This window comes from Alternaria viburni (genome assembly GCF_023758015.1).
Source record: "Alternaria viburni strain BMP 2772 chromosome Unknown scaffold_1, whole genome shotgun sequence".
Taxonomy (NCBI): Eukaryota; Fungi; Ascomycota; class Dothideomycetes; order Pleosporales; family Pleosporaceae; genus Alternaria; species Alternaria viburni.
Window position 1 is genome coordinate 936,222 of NW_026055770.1, and position 20,745 is coordinate 956,966.

The 20,745-nt window shown below is 52.5% G+C and overlaps 5 protein-coding genes across 5 annotated transcripts; 2 read left to right on the forward strand and 3 right to left on the reverse strand.

Moving 5' to 3' along the window:
• Positions 1-2,733: 2,733 nt before the first annotated feature.
• Positions 2,734-4,814, reverse strand: J4E79_000344 (uncharacterized protein; the record flags this gene model as incomplete). Its single annotated transcript, XM_049349261.1, has 3 exons — positions 2,734-3,831; positions 3,883-4,262; positions 4,319-4,814. The coding sequence occupies 3 exons, from the start codon at positions 4,812-4,814 to the stop codon at positions 2,734-2,736; spliced, it is 1,974 nt and encodes a 657-aa protein (XP_049216048.1).
• Positions 4,815-6,367: 1,553 nt separating this feature from the next.
• On the forward strand, positions 6,368-7,362 carry J4E79_000345 (uncharacterized protein; the record flags this gene model as incomplete). The annotated part of the gene is made up of 4 exons (XM_049349262.1): positions 6,368-6,488; positions 6,546-6,608; positions 6,656-6,732; positions 6,796-7,362. The coding sequence occupies 4 exons, from the start codon at positions 6,368-6,370 to the stop codon at positions 7,360-7,362; spliced, it is 828 nt and encodes a 275-aa protein (XP_049216049.1).
• A 2,016-nt stretch (positions 7,363-9,378) lies between these two features.
• On the reverse strand, positions 9,379-9,895 carry FPR2 (Peptidyl-prolyl cis-trans isomerase fpr2; the record flags this gene model as incomplete). The annotated part of the gene is made up of 3 exons (XM_049349263.1): positions 9,379-9,431; positions 9,481-9,756; positions 9,826-9,895. The coding sequence occupies 3 exons, from the start codon at positions 9,893-9,895 to the stop codon at positions 9,379-9,381; spliced, it is 399 nt and encodes a 132-aa protein (XP_049216050.1).
• A 3,055-nt stretch (positions 9,896-12,950) lies between these two features.
• On the reverse strand, positions 12,951-14,009 carry J4E79_000347 (uncharacterized protein; the record flags this gene model as incomplete). Its single annotated transcript, XM_049349264.1, has 1 exon — positions 12,951-14,009. One exon carries the CDS (start codon positions 14,007-14,009, stop codon positions 12,951-12,953), a length of 1,059 nt encoding a protein of 352 aa, XP_049216051.1.
• Positions 14,010-15,987: 1,978 nt separating this feature from the next.
• Positions 15,988-18,245, forward strand: J4E79_000348 (uncharacterized protein; the record flags this gene model as incomplete). Its single annotated transcript, XM_049349265.1, has 2 exons — positions 15,988-17,106; positions 17,154-18,245. 2 exons carry the CDS (start codon positions 15,988-15,990, stop codon positions 18,243-18,245), a joined length of 2,211 nt encoding a protein of 736 aa, XP_049216052.1.
• Positions 18,246-20,745: the final 2,500 nt, after the last annotated feature.

Consider the following 20,745-nt stretch of genomic DNA (forward strand, 5'->3'; position numbering starts at 1 on the left):
CGTCACTATGGCCCACGGCCTTACTGTTCAACGAATGACACTAGAAAAGATCTGGATATCCAGCAAACTACCCACAGCACGACTGTACCTACACACATGCTTTGTAGTTATTACTAGATAGTCGAAGAATTACCTAGGAGCAGTCCTAACCCTTCCCGAATCTAGAGAGACTACTAGACTTTAGTGTAGAGTTTCCTAGACATAAGACCCGTGCACACCTGCACCAATCCCGGGAGATGTCCAGGCGCGTCTGTAAAGCTGGATAGCTCACAAACCGACTTCTCTGGGGGCGACAGTTAAACTTGTATCAGTGTTGACTTTGCCCGAGCTTATTCCTGTCCTTGCCGAGTCGGGTCAAACTTCCCAGGTAGTCGTGCTGCAGTAGTAACAACAACAGCCTAGCTAGAAAACATACGTTCAGGTGTAAAGCCACACGCTACCTCGCTATATGGGGGTCTTGTGCATTCAATGTGTGTCAATGGGATTGGAGATACTCACTCAAAGGTCATGACGTCAGGTTGTTGCTCCGCCTCGGCATCTGTGCAGTCGCGCCTTCCCCGACAACGCCCAAGCTGCCAACGGTCCGATACAGCAGGAAACACCGACATGCTTACTACTCAAACCTTGGAGAGCCGCTGACGAATTTTACGCAAACGAGGATGGCTGTCCCCTCTTCTGGTGGGGTCAAGGCGACTTGTTAGCACAATGAACTTCGTGCCCGACCGTGCCGGCCATCTTTACTACATCAACAGTACTCGCCGGGCTAGGACGCGCTCCTGTAGACATGGCGACACGATCTATCGTAAGTTGGTCTGAAACACAGCGGTCCGAGGGTGATTGACGATTGGTGACTGACCCGTGACGCAGCTGCTTATCGCAGCAATCGCCATCGTCGCGCCGTGGGTATACGACCGCTATCTCGCGTTCTCCACGATATTCGCAAACAGACCAGGGAACTTTGAAAATATCAACCACTTCAAGAGTCACGAAGTCAAGTTCCGCGATCGGCTTCGCAATTGCGAGGATGTACTGGTGGAAGAGGAGATGGGTATTGCGTTCTTGAGCTGCAATCCGGAGAGGGATCAGTGGAACACGGTAATGGTGCGTAGCCGCCCTTTGGATTTGCCCCTAAGAGCAAAAGAGTTTCAACGCGACGAGGGCTTACATATGCAGGGCGCCTTTGCGTCACCTTTGGATAAAAGAGATGGCACCGATAGCCCACATATCTGGATCTACGACTATTCAACGCCCAACATTCTGGACTCAGACGCTTTGAAGCCTCTCGTTCTGACTGACTATAACAACGCGGCGGATTTTCAGCCTCTGGGCATCGAATTTGATGCCGCGACTTCTACGCTATATGTCGTCAACCATTCCCGTACCTCTGGAAATCTCATCGAAGTGTTCCAAGTCTCCGTCCAGAATGCGGTAGCCAGATATTTGCAGACACTGAAACATCCGTTGATCCATACGCCGAATTCCATACACTCTCTAGGAGATGGGAAGCTACTAGTTACCAATGACCACTACATCGGCGCATTGGTCTCACCGTTCATATCACAGGTCGAAACATTTTCTGGCATTCCTGGAGGTAGTGTCGTCTATACTGATATCCACAACCTGCAGCACACCAAGACGTTGACGCACGTCCCCTTCGCCAACGGCATTGCCATGCTCAACTCGACGACTGTTGCCGTTGCCTCGTCTTCCAAAATGGGCGTAAACATCTACAGCTTCTACCCTGACACGATCAGTCTGTATTTCAGAAAATATATTCGTGCGCCTTCGACGGTCGACAACCTTTTTGTCGATTCTTCTGGCAAGCTTCTTTTGGCAGGCCACCCTTTTGCCCCAGCACTCACAGCTGTGAGCAAAGCGAGAGCAAATTGCAACATGCAAGGACTAGATGAGGAGAAAGGACCTTGCGAGTGTACGGCGCCTAGTTGGGTGGGAGAGTGGAGCGAAGAGGAAGGACTGAAGACCTTGTATAAGAATGACGGAGACGAATTCTGCAGCAGTACTACGCTCGCTCGCGACGTGGGCAGAGGCGTGAGTATCGTCACGGCGTTATATGATAGAGGTATATTGGTGGCGAAGGGATGAGGACGACGCGCAAAATTCAACCAATGTGGACGGAGCGAGGCACCGATGTGTCCACACATGCCGTGATGAACATGGATTCTTTGTGAAGGTTTGCAAGACCAAATGAATATCTTATTGCAACAAACGCGATGTTAATCGGAGTTACAAAGTGGTCTACAGCTTAAGCAGGTGGCCCTATCGCGCGTTGTATCTTGGGGGTAGAAGGACCCAGTATGGGTGGCTTTTGCGAGTTTTCATTGTCGCCAACTCCCTACTCAGGTACTCCTCAATATGTAGGAGGAGTACTCAAAATCACTGTGGCCAGGACCGTACTTTCAAGTCGTCGTCACAAGGATATCGCAAACGAAATTCCGGCAAAGAATAGGGAGACGAGCAGCCGTTGAGTAGTTACTTTCTCAGTGCGGTTTCATCTTCAATGCTGTCTGTTCATGTCACCACCCGAGAGTGATGACGCCGTGCGAGTATGGACCAGTGCATGCATGTTGGTGTCACTCTAGGAATAGTGTCATAGCTCCATAGTCACATTTCAGCGCATCATGTATAAGATGAGGAGGGACGCTTCGAGCTACTATGTCTAATGATTGGCCTATATGATGTAGCTACGATAGGTTTGCCTGCAGTTCGCTTCCCTCAGGCCCGGCACAATCTTCCGTTTTGAGTCTGAACACCCTGTTCTCCGTCTTGAACCACCCACCTCTCACTTCCAACGGCAGTGGTCGCGTAGAAGACATCGGTCGGGTCCCACTTCTTCTTGATCTCGCTCAATCTTGGGTAATACCCACCGTAGAATGACTCTTGCCAGTCCGGTTCTCCAACGGTGGCTTCATTCAAATAAACACCACCACCTTCTGAAACGGGCGTAATATCGCGCCAAGGCTGTAGGATGTTCTCTTGGAGGTCCTTGTTTGCAAGACCGAGAGCTTCTGGTGTAGAGTGATCCATTTTCTTGTTCGAAGAGGTGATCAAGAACAAGGCACATTCGCGCCACGCTGGGTTGGCAGCATTGTTGGTGTTTGCGTACTCCTTGGGCGCCTTGTGGTAGCCAAGAAGATGTTTTCCAGAAGAGACATGTTCCTTGATTAGCGCAAAGGTCTGGTCGTACTTCTCTTGGAAGTTGCGTCGAGGAACGATGCGATTCGCTGACATTGAGTTGTCCAAGCCGATGGGGAATGAGTTACCACCCCAAGTCGCTTGATAGGCAGAGTAGAAGGTGGTATGAGCCACTCGCTTATGGGGGGTCGTAAGCGTGATATTGTTCTCTTCGAGGTAGTCGAAGAAAGGTTTGACGGTCTTGTCGTACGACTCCGCCGTATGGTTCGCAGCAAAAAGGAAGCGCATGTTGAGGAACGGCTTGGGCTCATTTCCCATGATGAAGAAGCTGTACATGCCTGACTCTGCCCAGTCAAGGAAGACATCAAAGAACTTCTTGGTGCCCTTCCAGAAGTCCTCAAGGCTGTTGTTCGCAGCATCGATTTGCCAGCCAGCAGTGACGACGTTGATCTTAGGATGTGCACGGATGATGACCGACACCACGACACCAAAGGTACCACCACCGCCGCCTCGGAGTGCCCAGAATAAGTCAGGATTGGAGTCTTCCGATACTGTGATGAAACGACCGGCGGCCGTTACGATCTGGAAGGCGACAACGTGATCGGCCGACATACCGTAAACACCAGCAAGAGGATTTTGCCCTCCGCCCGTGATCATACCACCAGCATATCCAACGCTCTAGTGAATGTGAGTTATTTTTATAAGAATGATAGACCAAGGAATGCTTACCCAGGAGATGGCACCAAGGACAGTGACACCATGCTTGTCCGCAGCTTCGTATACCTGCCTGACTCTAACCCCAGCGGCGAGCTTCAACGCCGGTCCTGAATAGCCTGGGCCTTCGTAGTTCGGGAGAAAGTCAATCTGTTCCATGTTATGCATCCACAAGCTCAATGCTCCAGCTCCAGTGGACTTTCCCAGGTAGCAATGACCAGTGTTCTTGATGACCAGGCGAAGATTAGTCGCCCTTGCGAAGTTGATGGCAAGCTGGATCTGCGCCACGTTGGTGACTTTGACCGCGTACTCGGGATATCCGCCAAGAGTACATGACTTGCCGTCAGTGTCGTTTTTGGGCATACAGGTCCTACCCTGAAAGATAGGCCACATGTCTAGAATCACGACGTCAGCAAATAGTCTGCATACGCTTACGGAAGTAATCGCATACTTGACGTCGGATCAGCCTCATGGAATAGCGGATTCGTAAAATTATTGGCGATATCCGTGCACTTTGCACTGTCTTTCTTGCCCCATTGTGTATCGTAGCACGGAGCAGCGATGGGCTTGGTCGGAATGAGTGCGCCGCCTAAAAGCACATTGAAAATGTCCCAGACGGTTTCCTGGGGCCACTCAGAGTCACCAGGAAACGTCTTGCAAGATGCAGAGGCTGCACGTCGTACACGCACATCACTAGCAGCGGTGCTGTCATCGAATGCGAAGTACTCGACATACTTCGAAACCCCCTCATCGGTCGTTAGACGCTCGATGACTGCGTCAGTCAATTGCAGTCTTTCGGATTCTTGAAGTGGTGCCCCTGCTGGTGAAGCGGCTGGAACGAAGGTAGCTGCAGGTTCGACATCAGGAAGAGGAGAAGATTGGCCAAGGATAGCCGCCGGGGAAATGAGCATGAGAAAGCACGTGGTTACCCGCTGCATAGACGCCATGGTGAAAGCCAAGAGGTGAATACGAGGTGGATGTAGGGAAGAAGCAGCAAAAGGATGCCTTCCCATTTTATCTTTTATCTTTAACCGTTCGGTAAATGTTCTTTCAGTTTCTCCCACGCGACTGAGCTCCATGATTCATGTGTGAGCGCTCTGGATGTTGCCACACACTGTGGAGTCAACCAGTGAGTGTCAAACGGGGACATAACAGCGAAGGGACGCAGGTAGATTACGCAGGGACTGCATATAGAAGCCGGGATAAATGGATGGGCCTGTGGGTAGAACGTGGTCTTGATCTGGACTGGGGTAGATTTGGCTCTGTCCATGCTCCAAATCGCAAAGGCTTGGAGCAGCCTCACGGCAGTTGCAAGCCAATAGAAACTTCCCAGCCCTTACACCGGCAGCAAGGAGCAGCAGGCAGCACAACATCTGCAAGCCGCTATAGAATGCCGATTGTACTACTTGAGCGAGCTGTGCATGCAGATCCAGTGGCATATTCGTCCGTTTAGAAACGGCATAGGTGGCTTGGCATAGGAAGGATAGATGCGTCTCTGGCGTGTTCACATGTGTGATTGCGGCGCGGTGCTTATTGCAAGAATTCTTGTCGCCACGCAGAATCCAGACCAAAGATTTGATTCCTACGAAAATGTAACTCTCGACATTACTATCGTAGCTAAGTAGCATCTAGTGGAACGTGGACTAAAAGGTTATGTGTAGAGTAAAACAAGCGTGAGATGGGTTGCACATAGAGTCGCAGGTGGCCGCCATTGAGAGGGGCGGCGGATGCATGGATGCCGCGGGCGCCAGAGCCTAGCGGCACGGTCGGCACGTTCAACAATCCCTTGCCATGTCGCATCTTCCCTTAACGGCCGCCCTTACTTCTCAACCGACGCGCCAAGCGCTTGGCAAAAGACCCTCGACCGCACACCTGCTTGTCCACGGACTCGTCACATCCTAAAATCCTACGATACTAGCCTATTGGTGGAAACAACGTCGTATATGACTGCCAAGGTTACCTAGGTACCATGCAGGTGGTTCAATGAAGCACTCCACTTACCGAGAGTCGCCACACATGTCCAGCACCACCGATGTACTCGTATATACAGTACTCCTATTCAGCCATTCAAGAAGGAAGAGGGGTACCAGATGACAAGAAGTGGATTGCTTAAGATCTGCATCTGCAGTGCTTAAGGTCAAATGCGGAATTTGACCTGCTGTTTGCGTAATTTTTGCGCATGAACATGATCCTTCCAAGTACTCCTACAAGGGTCGAAGGGACGGACCTTTGGGCCGTCTACGGCTCGGGGAATTCGGAAGACTACCTGAATTGCTCGAGTCAGGGGCGCCACACGGGATCAATGTAATTACTGGATACACATGCAGTACTCAAAGGAATGCGGCGTGGTGAACTCCATCACAGGTGTCAAGCCCACCAGCGTGGTTTGCGCCGAAGTTTAATTCATGTGAAAAGTAATGCAATTCGTATATCTAGGTAGTTGGAACGAACGTACCTCCTATCATACTTTCCCTGATCTTTTTCTGATCACCATAACATCATGGCGGGAACCGGACTTCAACCATTGAACATTTTCCTTATAGTTTTCCCTTTTGTTGTGTCTGCCACTATCGTGGCTATCAGGACATGGAAGAAGATCAAGGAGCGCCAGTTGGCTATTGGTATGGCACCGTTCCGCATGAGTCAAGTGAAGTAACTGCTAACCAAACCTATTTCAGAGGACGTACTTCTTATTATTGCTGAGTGCTTTTTGCTAGCCCTCACTGGAACACTATGGAAACGTAAGCGCTGATCCGGGTGACGGTTTTCTTTGACTGACATTTCCTAGTGGTTGTGGTCTCTTATGCTGGCTACCACCGAGAAGACATCCCCAAAGATGCTATGAATAAGGAACAAATTGCCCTCGTAAGTCCGACTACTCTCAAACAGTGGGGTAGCTACGTGTTGTACTAACAATCACGTTACCAGTGGCGCTACATTAACAACGCGACATACAACCAAATCCTTGGTCTCGTCAAAATCTCGTTCCTAATCACGTTGCTAAAGCTACGCTCAACGAATCGGCTCATTATCGCAAGCATATGGACTCTGATTGCCGTGAACATAGCCTTCATTTTCGCCGCCTTTCTTGCACACATCTTCCGATGCCAGCCCATCAACAAGTACTGGCAGGATGTTCCTGGTCATTGCCATAACAACACACAATACATCTTCGGTGTGATCGCCGTCACCATTGCCACGGATGTTCTTGTGGCATTGATTCCAGCATGGATACTCTACGATATCCGTATGCCTTCGAAGGTCAAATTAGAAGTCATTGTATTTCTCTCTCTCCCAATTGCAGTTACGGCAATCGGCTGCTATCGACTACATCGCTTCGTCCTCGTCTTCAGCTTGCCTAAAGGCACACTCGAGGACCCTTACAACGTGAGGAACGCACTTACAAGCGTTGAGGGTAATCTTGGTGTGATCGCTGCTTGCGGGCCCACTATCAAATGGATCTTGGTGAGTTACAACGGGTACCCCTGCACGTAATTATTGCTAATCTCTCCAACCAAAGGGTCGCTTTATACCCTATTTCGATACAGAGCGTTCCGAGGGAGCTTACATACCGAAAACGCCGAGATTGTCAACGCTTCCACAACTACAATCGCACGGCTATGTCAGAAGTCACGAAGACGTAGAGCTCCAACCCCATGGCATCGACGGCACATATCCGCGTGACGTCCGGAATCCATGTTGGAGAGCTGATAGCGATGCGGATAGTGAAAAGCAGTGTATTTCGGATCCAGCATGCAAAGATGGCAAAGACATCACGAGGACAACAGTGGTAGAATGGGAAAATTCGCCGTCGCGCTAAGTGAAGCATCGTCTTCCCAGTCGTTCATGACGAGGCAGATGACGTATAAGAGTAGTGACGTGTTGTTCAGCATGGGGGGCTATGTTTAAATTGCACATGATAGCTAAGCCTGATCTTATCCAAAATACCTTGACCTTCGGAATCACAGAGACTCCCAAGACACCTTGCCCTTTCCAGTCTCCTTCGAAACTTCAAGTCTCCACACCTATCACAATGAAACCTGAACTTTTCACTGCCGCTACCATGCGCGAGAAAGGAGCTATTATTCTTATATGACCACCTCTTCTATGCAGCTTGTTTCACTCCGTAGGATCAACAATGCGCAGTGAGACTCGCAAATCGGAGGCGGCGCATGTGATGGTCATTGGGAAAGAAGCTGAAACGGGAGCTGGCGTGGGCGCAGGCTCAAAACATTGGTCTTGTTCGTCCTTTACATGCAGTAAGTGAATGAAAGCGTACTTACATTGTTCGTTACTTCCTCCTTAGTCTCCTTGGTTGGCCAAAGACGACGGCTAGTGTTCTGTCGCTGGAGCGAAGGTCTTCTCTATTATGTCTAGGTGGAGCTTCCCGCTTACTGTTAAGCTTAATTAATCACCCCTACACGCTGGGCAACGTCGAAACTCTGAGAAGCAAGAGAAAGCAAAGTTTGCGAATCTGTGCGCTGTACCTTGTTAGTTGCAGAATGTGTCCCAAAGCACTTAACTACTGAATGCTGACTTTGTAGTCGTCGAACTACTGCTCGAGCACAGCTACAGCTACCTCAAAAGCTGTGTTGTCCTTGATGGAAGGCATGAGTCTACCAAGCGCTATCTGAGCAACCTAAGCCGCTCATCTAGTCCGCTAAGCGCATCTGCTTTCATCAGTTCGAATGAACAGATCCGCACCGGAGAGTATTGTTTTACAAATTGTGTCTTGTTCTGCTTTCTTTTTTGGCTTGGGTGGAAGAACGTCGCTGTCCTTCAGGAATGCGTCAAGCTCGTTCACTTTCTCGACTACGAGCGCCTTTGTCTTCGACCCTTTGTCATGACCTTCTTGCCTTTGACCCTTGGACGAGCGATGAGGCGGTCTTGCTGATTGAAACTACAATGGCGATCATGTGTTTGATCTCAGAGCGAACGTCTGGGTTTTTGACCTTGTCGAGAGGGCTTCAGTATGGAGGTGGGTGCGGCGAAGGGGATTTTAGCATAATGAACGATACCTTGGATTGGAGAAGGATGGCATCTTGCTCGTTCGTGTAGAAATATTAGTGTGGGGAATGCGTGCTGATTAGTGCACGCTGTCTGTCAAGTTGCAGTATGGTAGTAGCAGAATATACTTTGACGGGACTGATAGAACTAGAAAAACACGAACATTAGCTTGCAGAACGTCGACTAGAGCTACGGTAAGTGCGGAATCTCCAAAGGTGAAGATAAAAGCGGACACAATTGTGTTAATGTTCAACAATAGCATCCAATTGGAAACTAGAATTACGCAGATCTGGAAAATACAGGAAAGTCGTCGAGACGGCAGATTCGACGGATGGTGAACCAAGGAGCTGAAGATCTAATGGGTTGAAGGTCACGGTCAGGATTGACATGAGTCACATCATGTTGATTCTACTATAGCAGCAAGGCGCAGCCTGCCTACGGGACCTCGAGTTTATTCTCACGCGTACAATGCTATGTATGTGCAAATAGTCATCTCAGACCCTGTTACAACTCCTCTTTGTCAACGCCGTCAATGGAGACCAACTCGGACTCGAAGACTGTCATACGTCAGTCAATGTATTCGCCGTGTGTCCCAATAGCACTTACTCAAGACGCTGTTGGCGGGGATGGGGCCAGCACCCCGCGAGCCATAGGCCCACTCAGGCTGGATTGTGAGCTTCCTCTTTTCGCCGGGGCACATGTCTAGCAGGCCCTGGTCCCATCCCTTGATGACTTGACCGGTACCGACGGCGAAGGACAAGGGCTGGCCGCGGTTGTATGAGGCGTCGAATTCGCTGCCGTCGCTTTCGAGGGTGCCGCGGTAGTGGACGTTGACCTTGTCGCCGGCCTTGGTCTTGCGCACGCAGTTGGCTTCGGTGAGGACTTCGGTCTTGAGATGCTGTACAAGGCGTTAGCACGCCATGCATGCCGTATAGCTTCGCGGGGTGTTACTTGCCTCGTTGTTGACAATCTCGCCAGCGAGAGCGGCCGTAGCCAAGGCGAGGATGAGGGTGAGCTTCATGCTGACGTCTATGTATAGTGAATTTGCTTTTCGGACACTCCACGGATGTCTATGAAGCAACCTTGGAAGGCGACGTTGCAATGGCGGCGGGTGGAGTGTCTATGTGGGGATACATGTGGCGCCAAGCGGTAATGTGGCCCAAACCATATGCAGGGACCTTGGGGACGTCATTGGATGTCGCTAGCGTCATTTTACAGCATCGAAAAGACCACGGACCCAATACCTACTTCTCTGTCTTTCGCGCTCAAGCCCGAGGGGTCTTTTCGCGACGGACCTTTGGTTGTGTACATTGGAGGGGGGGGGAGATATTCGGTAACGGTGGTTGACCCAATACCTACTATCTCATCGCTCGGGAGCCGCGGTACTATGACAACGACTGTTGTGAGTAATAATATCAATATGTCTGATGAGTAATAGGGGACTGGTTTCACTCTTAAAGAACCAGGTGTTACTAATAACCATAAAACCATCAGTGGTAACCTCAGAACAGCGACGCCACCCCTCTTCCAAATGATAAGAACACGAATTGAAGAAATCATGACCACACATCCTCCCCATCGAAACCAACTCCCTCTTCCCCAAGACTCTTTACCAAGAACAGAAGGCACGATCAATAGTAAACCCCTTTTTGCAACCCAATCATACCCTCCTCCCTCCCATCCATCGCCACACTCTTGATACCAAAATCCTCGACTGCCAAATCCGCAGCATCCAACTCCGCGAGAACTCCAGCCTCTTCCACCTCTTTCCTGCTTCCGCCAGAGCTGCCCTGCTCAATACACTTAAAGCTTCCGAACTTGGGCATGCCGATTGCGATACCGGGGAACGTCAGCTTCTGAAGAATGTCGCCTGTACACGAAAAGTTCTGGTAGAGGGCGCACGTAGAGCCTTGATCAGGTCCGAGTGATGCGATACCGCCAGGGCTGCCTTGGATGTGGCATTCCGTGTTGGGTTGCGTCCAGCTGCATTCGCCGGCGAAGTTGGATTTGGTGCAGGTGTAGTAGGCACCAGGAAGACCGCGCCGGGAAAGAAGATGTGTTGGTAAGGCTGAGATGGTGGTTGTAGTGGTGGCAATGGTGAGTAAGAGGGCTATGAGCGCGATAGCTGTATACATTGCCGGGTTCGTTGGACCGGACGACGATTAGGAATTAGCTTTGGGCTATGCCTGTGTGTATGGCGTAGTGCGCGTATGTGTGTAATTTGTCTTTGGGGAACACTTGACTCGGTGTTTCAAATGTTCTTATGACAGCCGTGGGGTGTATTTGTGACTGAGCCTTATCGTCTTGTGAGCCACCGAGCCTCATGATTGTCTGCGCGCGTCGTACGGACGTAGATTATACGGTCACGGGTTTGCGTACCTATTGCACAAACGGACAGGTTGGTGCATCAAGCACAAAGTCTGGAGTTTGTCTCTTTGTCACGGACAGCAAACATCTACAAGGAGATGTAGAGATGTATTGGCGTGACTCCATGGCGATGACAACGCCACGAAAGCTTTCAATAGGCCATACGAAGAAACCAAAAGACGTATAGAGAGGGGAAGAAGAATTGCAAGAGTGCCAAAATATCCAAAGACTAGAGATGTGAGAAGGTGATATGTGCTACAAGGTGCATCGGATGCGCTCCGCAACGATGGCGCGACATGGGTGGGTTGCTGCTTTGAAACGTCCTTCAGCGGGGCTGATGATGAGATGCAACCAAAAGGGTCGCAGTACTCGCAAGCCCATGCCACGAATCGTCTTACAGCCGCGAACTCGCTGGGGGACGCGGGTGGCATGCATCTGGGCTGTGTCATCAACGTGTCGCCGCCAAGCTGTCGCCGGTGCCGCCAATACGCACTTTTGGCTTGACAGGTATGACTGGGTTTGGTTGGTTATGATCGTCAGGTACGAAGCTGCGAGACGTCTGCAGGATGCCGCTATAGTGGACAGCGATCTTACACGTCGCATGGGTCGTGCATTTACAAAAGTGCTGCTCTTCGCGTCGGGTTGTAAAGTTTGTGTCGTTTTGGTCGTACCTACCTAGGTAGGTAGGCAGGTGTGCATGATAGAGGCGCGACGGTGACGCGCCGGCAATAGGTATGCACATGCCATGCCATGCCACGCCAACATTGAACTCACATGCCATGCTTTGGACTTGAAAGGCAAAGAAAAGGGTCCATTACAATCTCACTCCTCCTATTTTGCGCAGGGGCTGTTGGGTACAGAAGATAGATTGCGCGGTCAAAGGATAGGTAAGTCGGCCGCAATTTGCTTGCTTCTGCCAGCGTCATCTTACACTCGGCAATAGAAGAACGTTATCTTCACATGAGTCTAACGAGCCATCACAGTAAACTTAATACAGGTGTACATCAAAGGGCGAAGGCATCCTCGGACCCTACAGGTCAGTGGCTATCGCAAGCCCGACATGCAACCCACCACCATTTCCACCCTTCCACATCTACCAAACGGCCCGACACGATCCGAGGACTCAAATCCACTACCCCCAAAAATAAACCTACACAATGCTTCCGCTTCATGATGCGCAAAACGGCATGCGCCGCGTTCCACTATTCTTTCGTTGCGTCTTCCGAAACCGCGAAACCCCAGGCGTTTTGCAAATAGGGAACCACCCCAACTGTGGGGGTACCTAGCCACGCTAACACGTTAGTGAGGTTGATCAAACACACTCGGCACAGTACAGATGTGGTTTCGTGGATGGTATGCTGCAGGCATTTACTATGTCATGGGGATTGCTGAGCGTAAGGATAGTATAGCTGGGACGTAGTCGCTATCTTCTACGTCGTGTTGTACGTTACCACACAGCAGCTCGGGGGTGTACACGAGTCTCTGCGGTAAGTCTTGATTATGAGAATCGCTGTGAGTACCTCCAGGTTATGAGATCAGCCTCATTGATGTATCGCACGACGGTCACAATATGCTCCAGGGTATGTTGGAATGCTCATCTGTATCTCATTCAAAGCCACTGTCACCAGCAACTAGATATAACCGCTACTCTCCAAACCTGCAAGCAGATCTGTAGACGCCACGTCACGCCACATGATTTAACCCCGTCCTTACGATAGTCTAGCCCTCTTGCGAGCCCAACCTGCCGGATTCGAGGACGAGGACATCTGCTGCTGCTCGGGAAAACCTCGGCCGCCAGCAGTGAAAACGAACGCCGGTCGTACTAAAGCTGGAGCTCGAGGAGTAGGCGGCTTCGCCATGTGTTGTGAGATGTAAGCCTCATACATCTCCTTTTGCTTCATCAACTCCTTTTGATGGCCTTGTTTCATCTGGAGCACCTGGGCTCCGCATCGCTTCCCGAGCGCGTTCAACTTCTTTCGACACTTCTCTTCCAGGGCTTGGTCGTAATCTAGATAGTCTTGGATGTCCTGGATTCGCTTGAGCTCGGCAGCCTCGGTCGCTGAGAGAACCTTGGCTACGGTGTTCTGCCAACTGTTCATGATGAATGTCAGCTCAGGAGCACGTCTGGCCAACTCGTTGGTATCGAGCTCTTGTACGTTCTTCGCAGCTGATCTGATGTGGTTGAGGAGAGCATGGAGTGGAGTGTGTGGCGGAGTCGAACCAGACGTAGAGCCGCTGCCGGTAGATCCGTATGAGCTAGACCTAGCAGTAGACTTCGCTGGCTCAGAAGCTGCCAATAGCGACAAGATCTTCGTTTCGGCGATGTTGGAGTCGTCATGTACCGAGGGGAAGGGGCGCACAACGTTACGATCTTCAATTGTCTTGCCCAGAGAGCGTGCAATAGCTTCAGCAATTTCCTCCTCGTCTTCGTCGCTGGCGTTGTCATTTCCCGCGGCACGTGGAGATTCCGACTGTTCCGCTCTCTTTCCAGCTTTCAAAGAAGAGATGGTGTGTGACCCCGTTTTGCTCTGCCTTGCGACGTTTTGTGAACAGTAGTCGATCCTGGTCGCTCGTCGCGCCGCGTTCTCGTAGAAGTCATTACCGCCGTGGGCGCTGAGAACGATCCCTTTGAGGGTCTCTTCACGCTTCGCTTCGTCTTTGACTATGTTGCTGGTCGCATCTGCATTGCGTGAAATAGCGGAACGGCGGCTGTACGTTATAGGCGGTCTAGGGGCACTAGAGGGACCGGGAGTGAGCTGTGAAGGCATCGTGTTAGACGATGGTGCAACGTCTGCGTTAAGCGGAAAGAGAGTCATCGTGACGCAGGTGAAATAGAATATATAGGTAGACCGTGAAAGACATGCACAAGTTGGGGTCCGACGTGAGAAATAGGGTTTTGACGTAGTCCCGCGGGCGAGCAGGGGGGGAAGTGATTTCCACAATAGAAACAACGGGTGACAGATACGAATGGGGAAAAGGTCAGACTACAGTAGCCCAAGGGTGCGTGACCAGGAGTAAAAAAGTGAAGGTGAAGGGAAAGACGGTGACTACAGGCGATCAATGACGTTCGTCTTCGCCAGCTCAATTCCGTGTGCCTCTAGTGAGGCTGCTCTGCTGCCTATTATACATTCGCAAGTCTTGAAAGTAGTTGCTGCACACCACTCATGTACAATGCTAGACCGATCCAGGTTCTCGCCGCTGACGACCTGCCCACTGGTCAAGACGTCAAATTTTCTCAGTTTGAGCAGCGCGGGGGTATTGGTATTTTCTTGGGAGGATCATGGGTCTTCGGTGAGCGCTGGCGAAAGCTTGTGTAGCGATGGGGGAGCTGTCCGTCCGGATGGTGGTGCCAATGGCCATGAAGAAGCTGCAGGAAATGTCAGAACATAACAGCGTGAGCAGCTGGAGTAAACTATGCATACCCAAAGGTCGCAGCAGATCCCATCATATATTGGCCTAGTGTGCGCAGCATTCCGTTGGGTCCAGGGCCGAAGCGGACGATGTTGGTGAAGCCTACAAGAGTCAGCAAAGAGCATGCAAAGGCGTGAGACGAGGCGAACCGAAGATGAAGCCAATGATCAGGCCGACGGCTGTCAGGAGGTCAGCGCATGTATTTCCTGGTCTGTATGTTCACCGTACATCCACCCATCATGCCACCCATCTTCACTATGCGCTGTTAGCTATGGCCAGGCACAGGCAAACTCAGAGCCCTACGCTTGTCTAATGTCGAAGGGCCATGCGCCCCTTGAGGCATTGAGCCGACTGGTACTGGCATCTTGTAGCTCTGCAGCGTCGGATGGTGAGAGAAGGCAGGAGGGGAGTTTGAGTGTCCCACTTGAAGCTGCAGTCTCGCCCGCCGCGGCTCATCAACGCCAAGACGAAACCACCGAAATCCGGGGAAAACGCAGCCATGGATGCACGAAGAAGCTACTGCTGGGCATGTCGACACGACGTCAGCAGATGCAGTGGCACGCAAGAGGTACAGCGCGTTCAGCCCCTACATGAGGCTTTGGTGGTTTCCACAGACTCCCTTGACCTGACACGACGGCGCTGCGCACGTGACCTCTGCAACGGCTGCCCAGGTGGCCCCTTCAGTCCAGGGCTGGCGGGAATGAGGCGAAATAGTTTCAACCACGGCTTGACATCTCCACCGCGCGCGTGTTGGACGTAGCCGCAGCATCTGCCTCGTTGCGTCGTGATTCTGCTCGTGCTGCCCCCTACTCGACGTCGCCATTGCGCCTGAGCCGTCGTGTCGCCCAGCTGGCCAGTAAGCGTTGCAGCGTCCCCAAGGCCCGAACAGGACCTCCTGCTCATCGAAACACGCTCCCCCATCTATACTGCCCACCCCAACCATCACGCAGCCCGTCCCGTGGCCTCCGCTGCTGCCCACCCATCCCAGAGACGCTGCTGCTGCATCCTCCGCCTGTCTGCAGCGCCTTGCATCGCTGCGACGTCGCACGGGCTCTCCCCGGCCAGCACACGAACGACAGAAGACGACGACGACGACGGCGGCAACCCCCCCAAGCCCACCCGCGACGCCCATCCCGGACACCGGCATCGAGCGCGACGCATGCGTGCATAGCCGACGTCGCGAGGCCTCTTTGTTGTTGTCGCTTGCTCTCGGCGTCGTCACGCTGGTGTCGCGCCGCTAAATTCGGACAAGACGGGAATCGTGCAGGAGAGGAAAAGTGACGCCGGACCCCAAACACGCCCACCTCCTTCCCTCCGCCGCACACGACCTCGCCAATGACGGCAGTTGCGCCCCCCGTCAACTACCAGAACATCAATCGGCAGGCATGGAGCGCTGAGGGCGTGTCCAACGGTGGTGGCATGTTCATGCCTCGGAAGAGCGCCCAGCGGTCCAACTCGTCGTCGAGCCTCTCTTCACAGGCCTCGGGCACCTCGACTCTCTCTGCCTCGTCCTCTGCCTCGCAGCCAAACGGCACCCCCCAGCAGCCCGCCGGCACCGACTGGGCGGCCACCCGCAAAGCAAAAGCCCCCAAGGGACTATGGCCCGCGACCAAGACTGAGCCCATCGCCGGAATCACTGCCGCACGCCCCCAACCCATCGCCTCTGCCGGCCCCGCCTCATCAGCCGCGTCGGCCATGAGTGCCCTGCAAGCCCCTTCCGCCATGGTTCCTTCACAGCACAATGGCCAGGTCCCGGCCCAGCAACAGCCCAACGGCGCCCAACGCGCATCGCCCCAGGAGAGCACCGCCGTACTGCACCTGGTCCCCATGAACGGCACCTTTGAGCGCAAGACCATCACCGTCCCCTTCTTCCCCGACGTCCTCCGCATTGGCCGCCAGACCAACAACAAGACAATTCCCACGCCACTCAATGGATACTTCGACTCCAAAGTCCTCTCGAGACAACACGCCGAGGTATGGGCCGACCGCCAGGGCAAGATCTGGATCCGAGACGTCAAGTCGTCCAACGGCACCTTTGTCAACGGCTCCCGTCTGTCGCAGGAGAACAGAGACTCTGACCCCCACGAGCTACGCGAGCAGGACATGCTGGAACTCGGCATCGACATTGTCAGCGAAGACCAGAAGACCATCGTTCACCACAAAGTCGCCGCGCGCGTTGAACATGCGGGCATTTATGCACGATCCAGTAGCGACATGATCGACCTCAACTTCGGCGAGCTCGAAGGACCCCAGCTCTCTAACATGATGAGCCCCAACGGCCAACAGCAAATGGCGAATATGCGTGGTCGCACGCCCAGCCAAGGCTCTGTCAACGGTCAGCGACTCCCGGGCCCGGGCGCCATGGCCAATTACCCAAACGGCATGCAGCAACCCCGACACCCCAATTTCTGGCTACAACCCATCACAATGGAGCAGGTTGTGAAGAAGCTCAATGTAAGTGCGACCTAGCTACTCGTGGTACCCCTCTCTAACAGCCTTAGACCGAAATCAAGGCAGCAAAGCAGCAGTCGCAGGACCTCCAGCAGACCCACCACTACATCAATGCTATCCTCTCCGCAGACACCAAGAAGGAAACCACGAAGGCCTCGCCAATCAACCAGGCCAGAATATCGCCGATCAAAGACGGCAGCATCAAGGCGAGATTTTCAGATCCGCCTGCGCCCCCACCACAACAGCCTTTACCCGAAAAGCCCGACGTTGCATCGTCCCTTAGGAGGTCCGACACCGAACGTCCAAAGACAGCGTCACCGGTGCGCTCTGACGCACAGCTGTCTACACTCACAGAGGCCTTGACTAGTGCGAAGAAAGAGATCGAAACGCAGGGCATGCGGCTGCGTGACTTGGAGACCTTGTTGAACGAAGAGCGTCGCGCAAGGGAAGACGCTGAAGAGCGAGCAGCCCGCCTCGAGCGTGAGACAACCAAGGACCAAGGAGACACAGAGACTATCCTTGGCGAAGATGAGACGCCCGAAACCGAGGCAGCCGATACACACCGCGAAGAGCTCACTGATTCAGATAACGGGCCTATATCTCCCGCCAGCGCCGAGGACGCCACTGCTCGCTTACAGCAACGCCTGGAGCTCATGATGTCCGAGATGAATGAGATGAAGCAGCAAATGGAGCGGTACCGGGAAAGAGCCGAGACAGCAGAGGCCGATCGCAAAACCTTGGCAGAGATGATCGAAAACATCAGAGAAGACAATGCAAAGACTGCTGGCAAGGAAGCTCAACGGCGGAGCAGAAGCAACAGTGCATCCGCAAGAGCGAGCAGTAAGACTGGCGTTGAGGGCTCAGACGATGAGGCCGAGCAAGGTGAAATCACCATCATCAAAGAGAAGGACCTCGACGAAGACGGCCCAGAAGTATCACTTCCCAATACGAGGGAACAAAACGGACATTCTGTTGAGCCAAACGGTTCAAAGCAGTCAGGGAAGGCGAATTCCTTGGTTGCCCATCGGCCTGATCGAGCTGCCATGTACTATGGCGGTCCGGTTGGGGCCATGGTAACAGTCGTTGCAATAGGTGTCGCGGTCATGGCCATGCTCAACCAGTATCCCAAGGCCGAACGTTGAAGAGACAAATGCCAAAGTCTTTTATCACTATGCTAGGAAAGACTGGCTTTGTGAGGCGCCACCTCAGCGATCGGGCCCAGGAAGAGCATACTGAGCGTCAACGCTTGAGATGTTCTCCCGCGGAATTCTGGGTTATACGCCGATGCTAGACTACTGTCATTCTCATCAAGGCCATTCGCTGCGTTACACTACGATGCCCACTTATGGATGGCTCGCAGCAACATCATTGTTAGGCTGTTCGCGACGCAATGTTGCACGATGGTAGCACCTCCACGATGTCGTGTCTAATCGCAAATGTTCCGCAACAGAACCACCCACACAACTACCCAAACTATCCATGTCACCGCACTTGTCTCAGATGAGACAACTGCGGCTGGAGAAATACCGTTATACCGAATCACCACAGCAGACTTTCTTTCCTTTCGGCGTAGTTAACGGGTAATGCATCTGTATCTTTCGTTCTACTGGCGTTCAGGACTCACAGTGTCAGCCTCTGACCTCCCAGGCGTTTATCTCTTTCGGAAGGGTGGGAAGCATTGAAGGATTCTTTCGAGGCCAAACAGTCATTCACTGCGGTCAGCGAGCGATGAACCTTTTCTTTTGTAAACACGACTATCTTTTCCTTTGCGTCTCCTTTTTTCACTGGCTTGGGAATTGGGGGATCCGCGATGAATAGGTGGGCAGAGAGATTGGGATTAGGAGAGCAATCGGAGAACACATACACTTCAACGACACAAACATGACTCGCGAACTATGTTGTAAATTGCCTGGGTATCTACTTTACACTAATGAACCAAGACTGTCGTGACGTGTGAGAACTACATTACTAAGCCGATAGTAACAGTGACAGAACTCAAAATGCGTATCCTCGTCTCCGGTACATCATCTGCATCCTCCGCTACTTGGCCCATCTCCGCTTCCCTACCCTCGTCTTCTGCCATCCGATCCCCGGCCTCAACATCATCAATCGCACTCACATTCCCCATCTCAATCTTGACCCAACAATCCTCTTCGCCCTGAAAATGCAATCCTATCTCCAACGCCCTCGGTATCGCCCGCCCTGTCGCTTTAAGATGGACGTTTTCTCGCTTCCCATTTCGAGTCCCACTTCCACCCACACCATCTGCACAGCCCTTAGTCCTACCACGACCATCACTACCCTCCCTACCCATCGCGCCTGCGATCTCAGCCTCCACATCCCTCGGTTCTAACCGTCCATTTGCTTGCGCATATCGTCCCCCGCCTCTCCCTTCTCCTCCTCTTCCCGCCTTATTCAAGGACGCGGCAGATTGCTTCTCGCGCTTGGTTATTTGCGTGAGTAGTTTCCGGATCCGTTTCAGGGCGGGTACGTACGGCGACGTGGCGGTTATGTATAAGGCTTTTGGGGAAGCGGATGAGGAGAAAGGAGTTGGTAAAGGTGCGTGGAGAAGTGGCCGGGTGCTTATTGTTGTGTCTAGGGATTTTGTTAGATTTGGTCCATCTGTGAAACGGGGTCTACGTACTTTTGGGCAGTCTGGCGAGCTTTTGGCGGAGTTGATGGGTTGCGGAGCGAGGCTTGGAAGGTTGCTTTGCTGGCGCAGACTTTGAGGGAGAGTCCTTTGCGTGAGACGCTCGTTTTGGTGGGTTCGTCTGCTTTTCTGTAGCGGTGGCGGACGAGGTGATGTTGCTGGAGGGTGCTTGCGGCTGTCCACATGGTGGTGTCGCATCTGTCATGGCTACATCCTCCGGCTGTTGAGGCTGGTTATGGGGTTTGACTTGTCCGTTGATCGATCGCTTGATCCCTGCCATGATAGTGCAATGAACAGAGCGGGGACTCGTGGTTGTGCGTAAGATGCAGTCGATGTCCTCGCAGTCGCAGAGTCAAGTCGCGTCGCGTTACAAACCCTTATCGATAAGTCGATACCAAGGTCCCAGACCCCAGACACTCATCTCGGAAGACTTGCGACGACAGTAATGGCAAGCTCTATCCCGCAGAAGCTGCACCATATCCACCTACGAGGCCTTGTTTCCTACGCAACAGCAGCTCGCCTTCAAGAATCTCTCGTGTCGCGCTTTCTCGCCTCGAAACCGCCACTCAATGCGTCCCCACCACCACCACCACACATCATAACCACTGAATTCACACCCGTCTACACATGCGGTCGACGAGAAATTGGCAATGTCTCCCCAGACCAACAAACCTATCTGCGCGCCAATAACCGCGCCTCCTTTACCGAAGCCCTGCGCGGCGGCCAAACCACCTTCCACGGCCCCGGTCAACTAGTCGCGTATCCCATCATCGACCTGCGTACCCATAGACTCACACCTAGAAACTACGTCTGCTTGTTAGAAAAGAGCCTGATAGCTACCTGTGCGAAATACAGTATCAAAGCCATGACAACAGAGCATACAGGTGTCTGGACGAGTCCAGAGGATAAGATTGCCGCCATTGGTGTGCATATGCGGAGGAATATCACGAGTCATGGGGTGGGGCTGAACGTGAATACGGATTTGTGGTGGT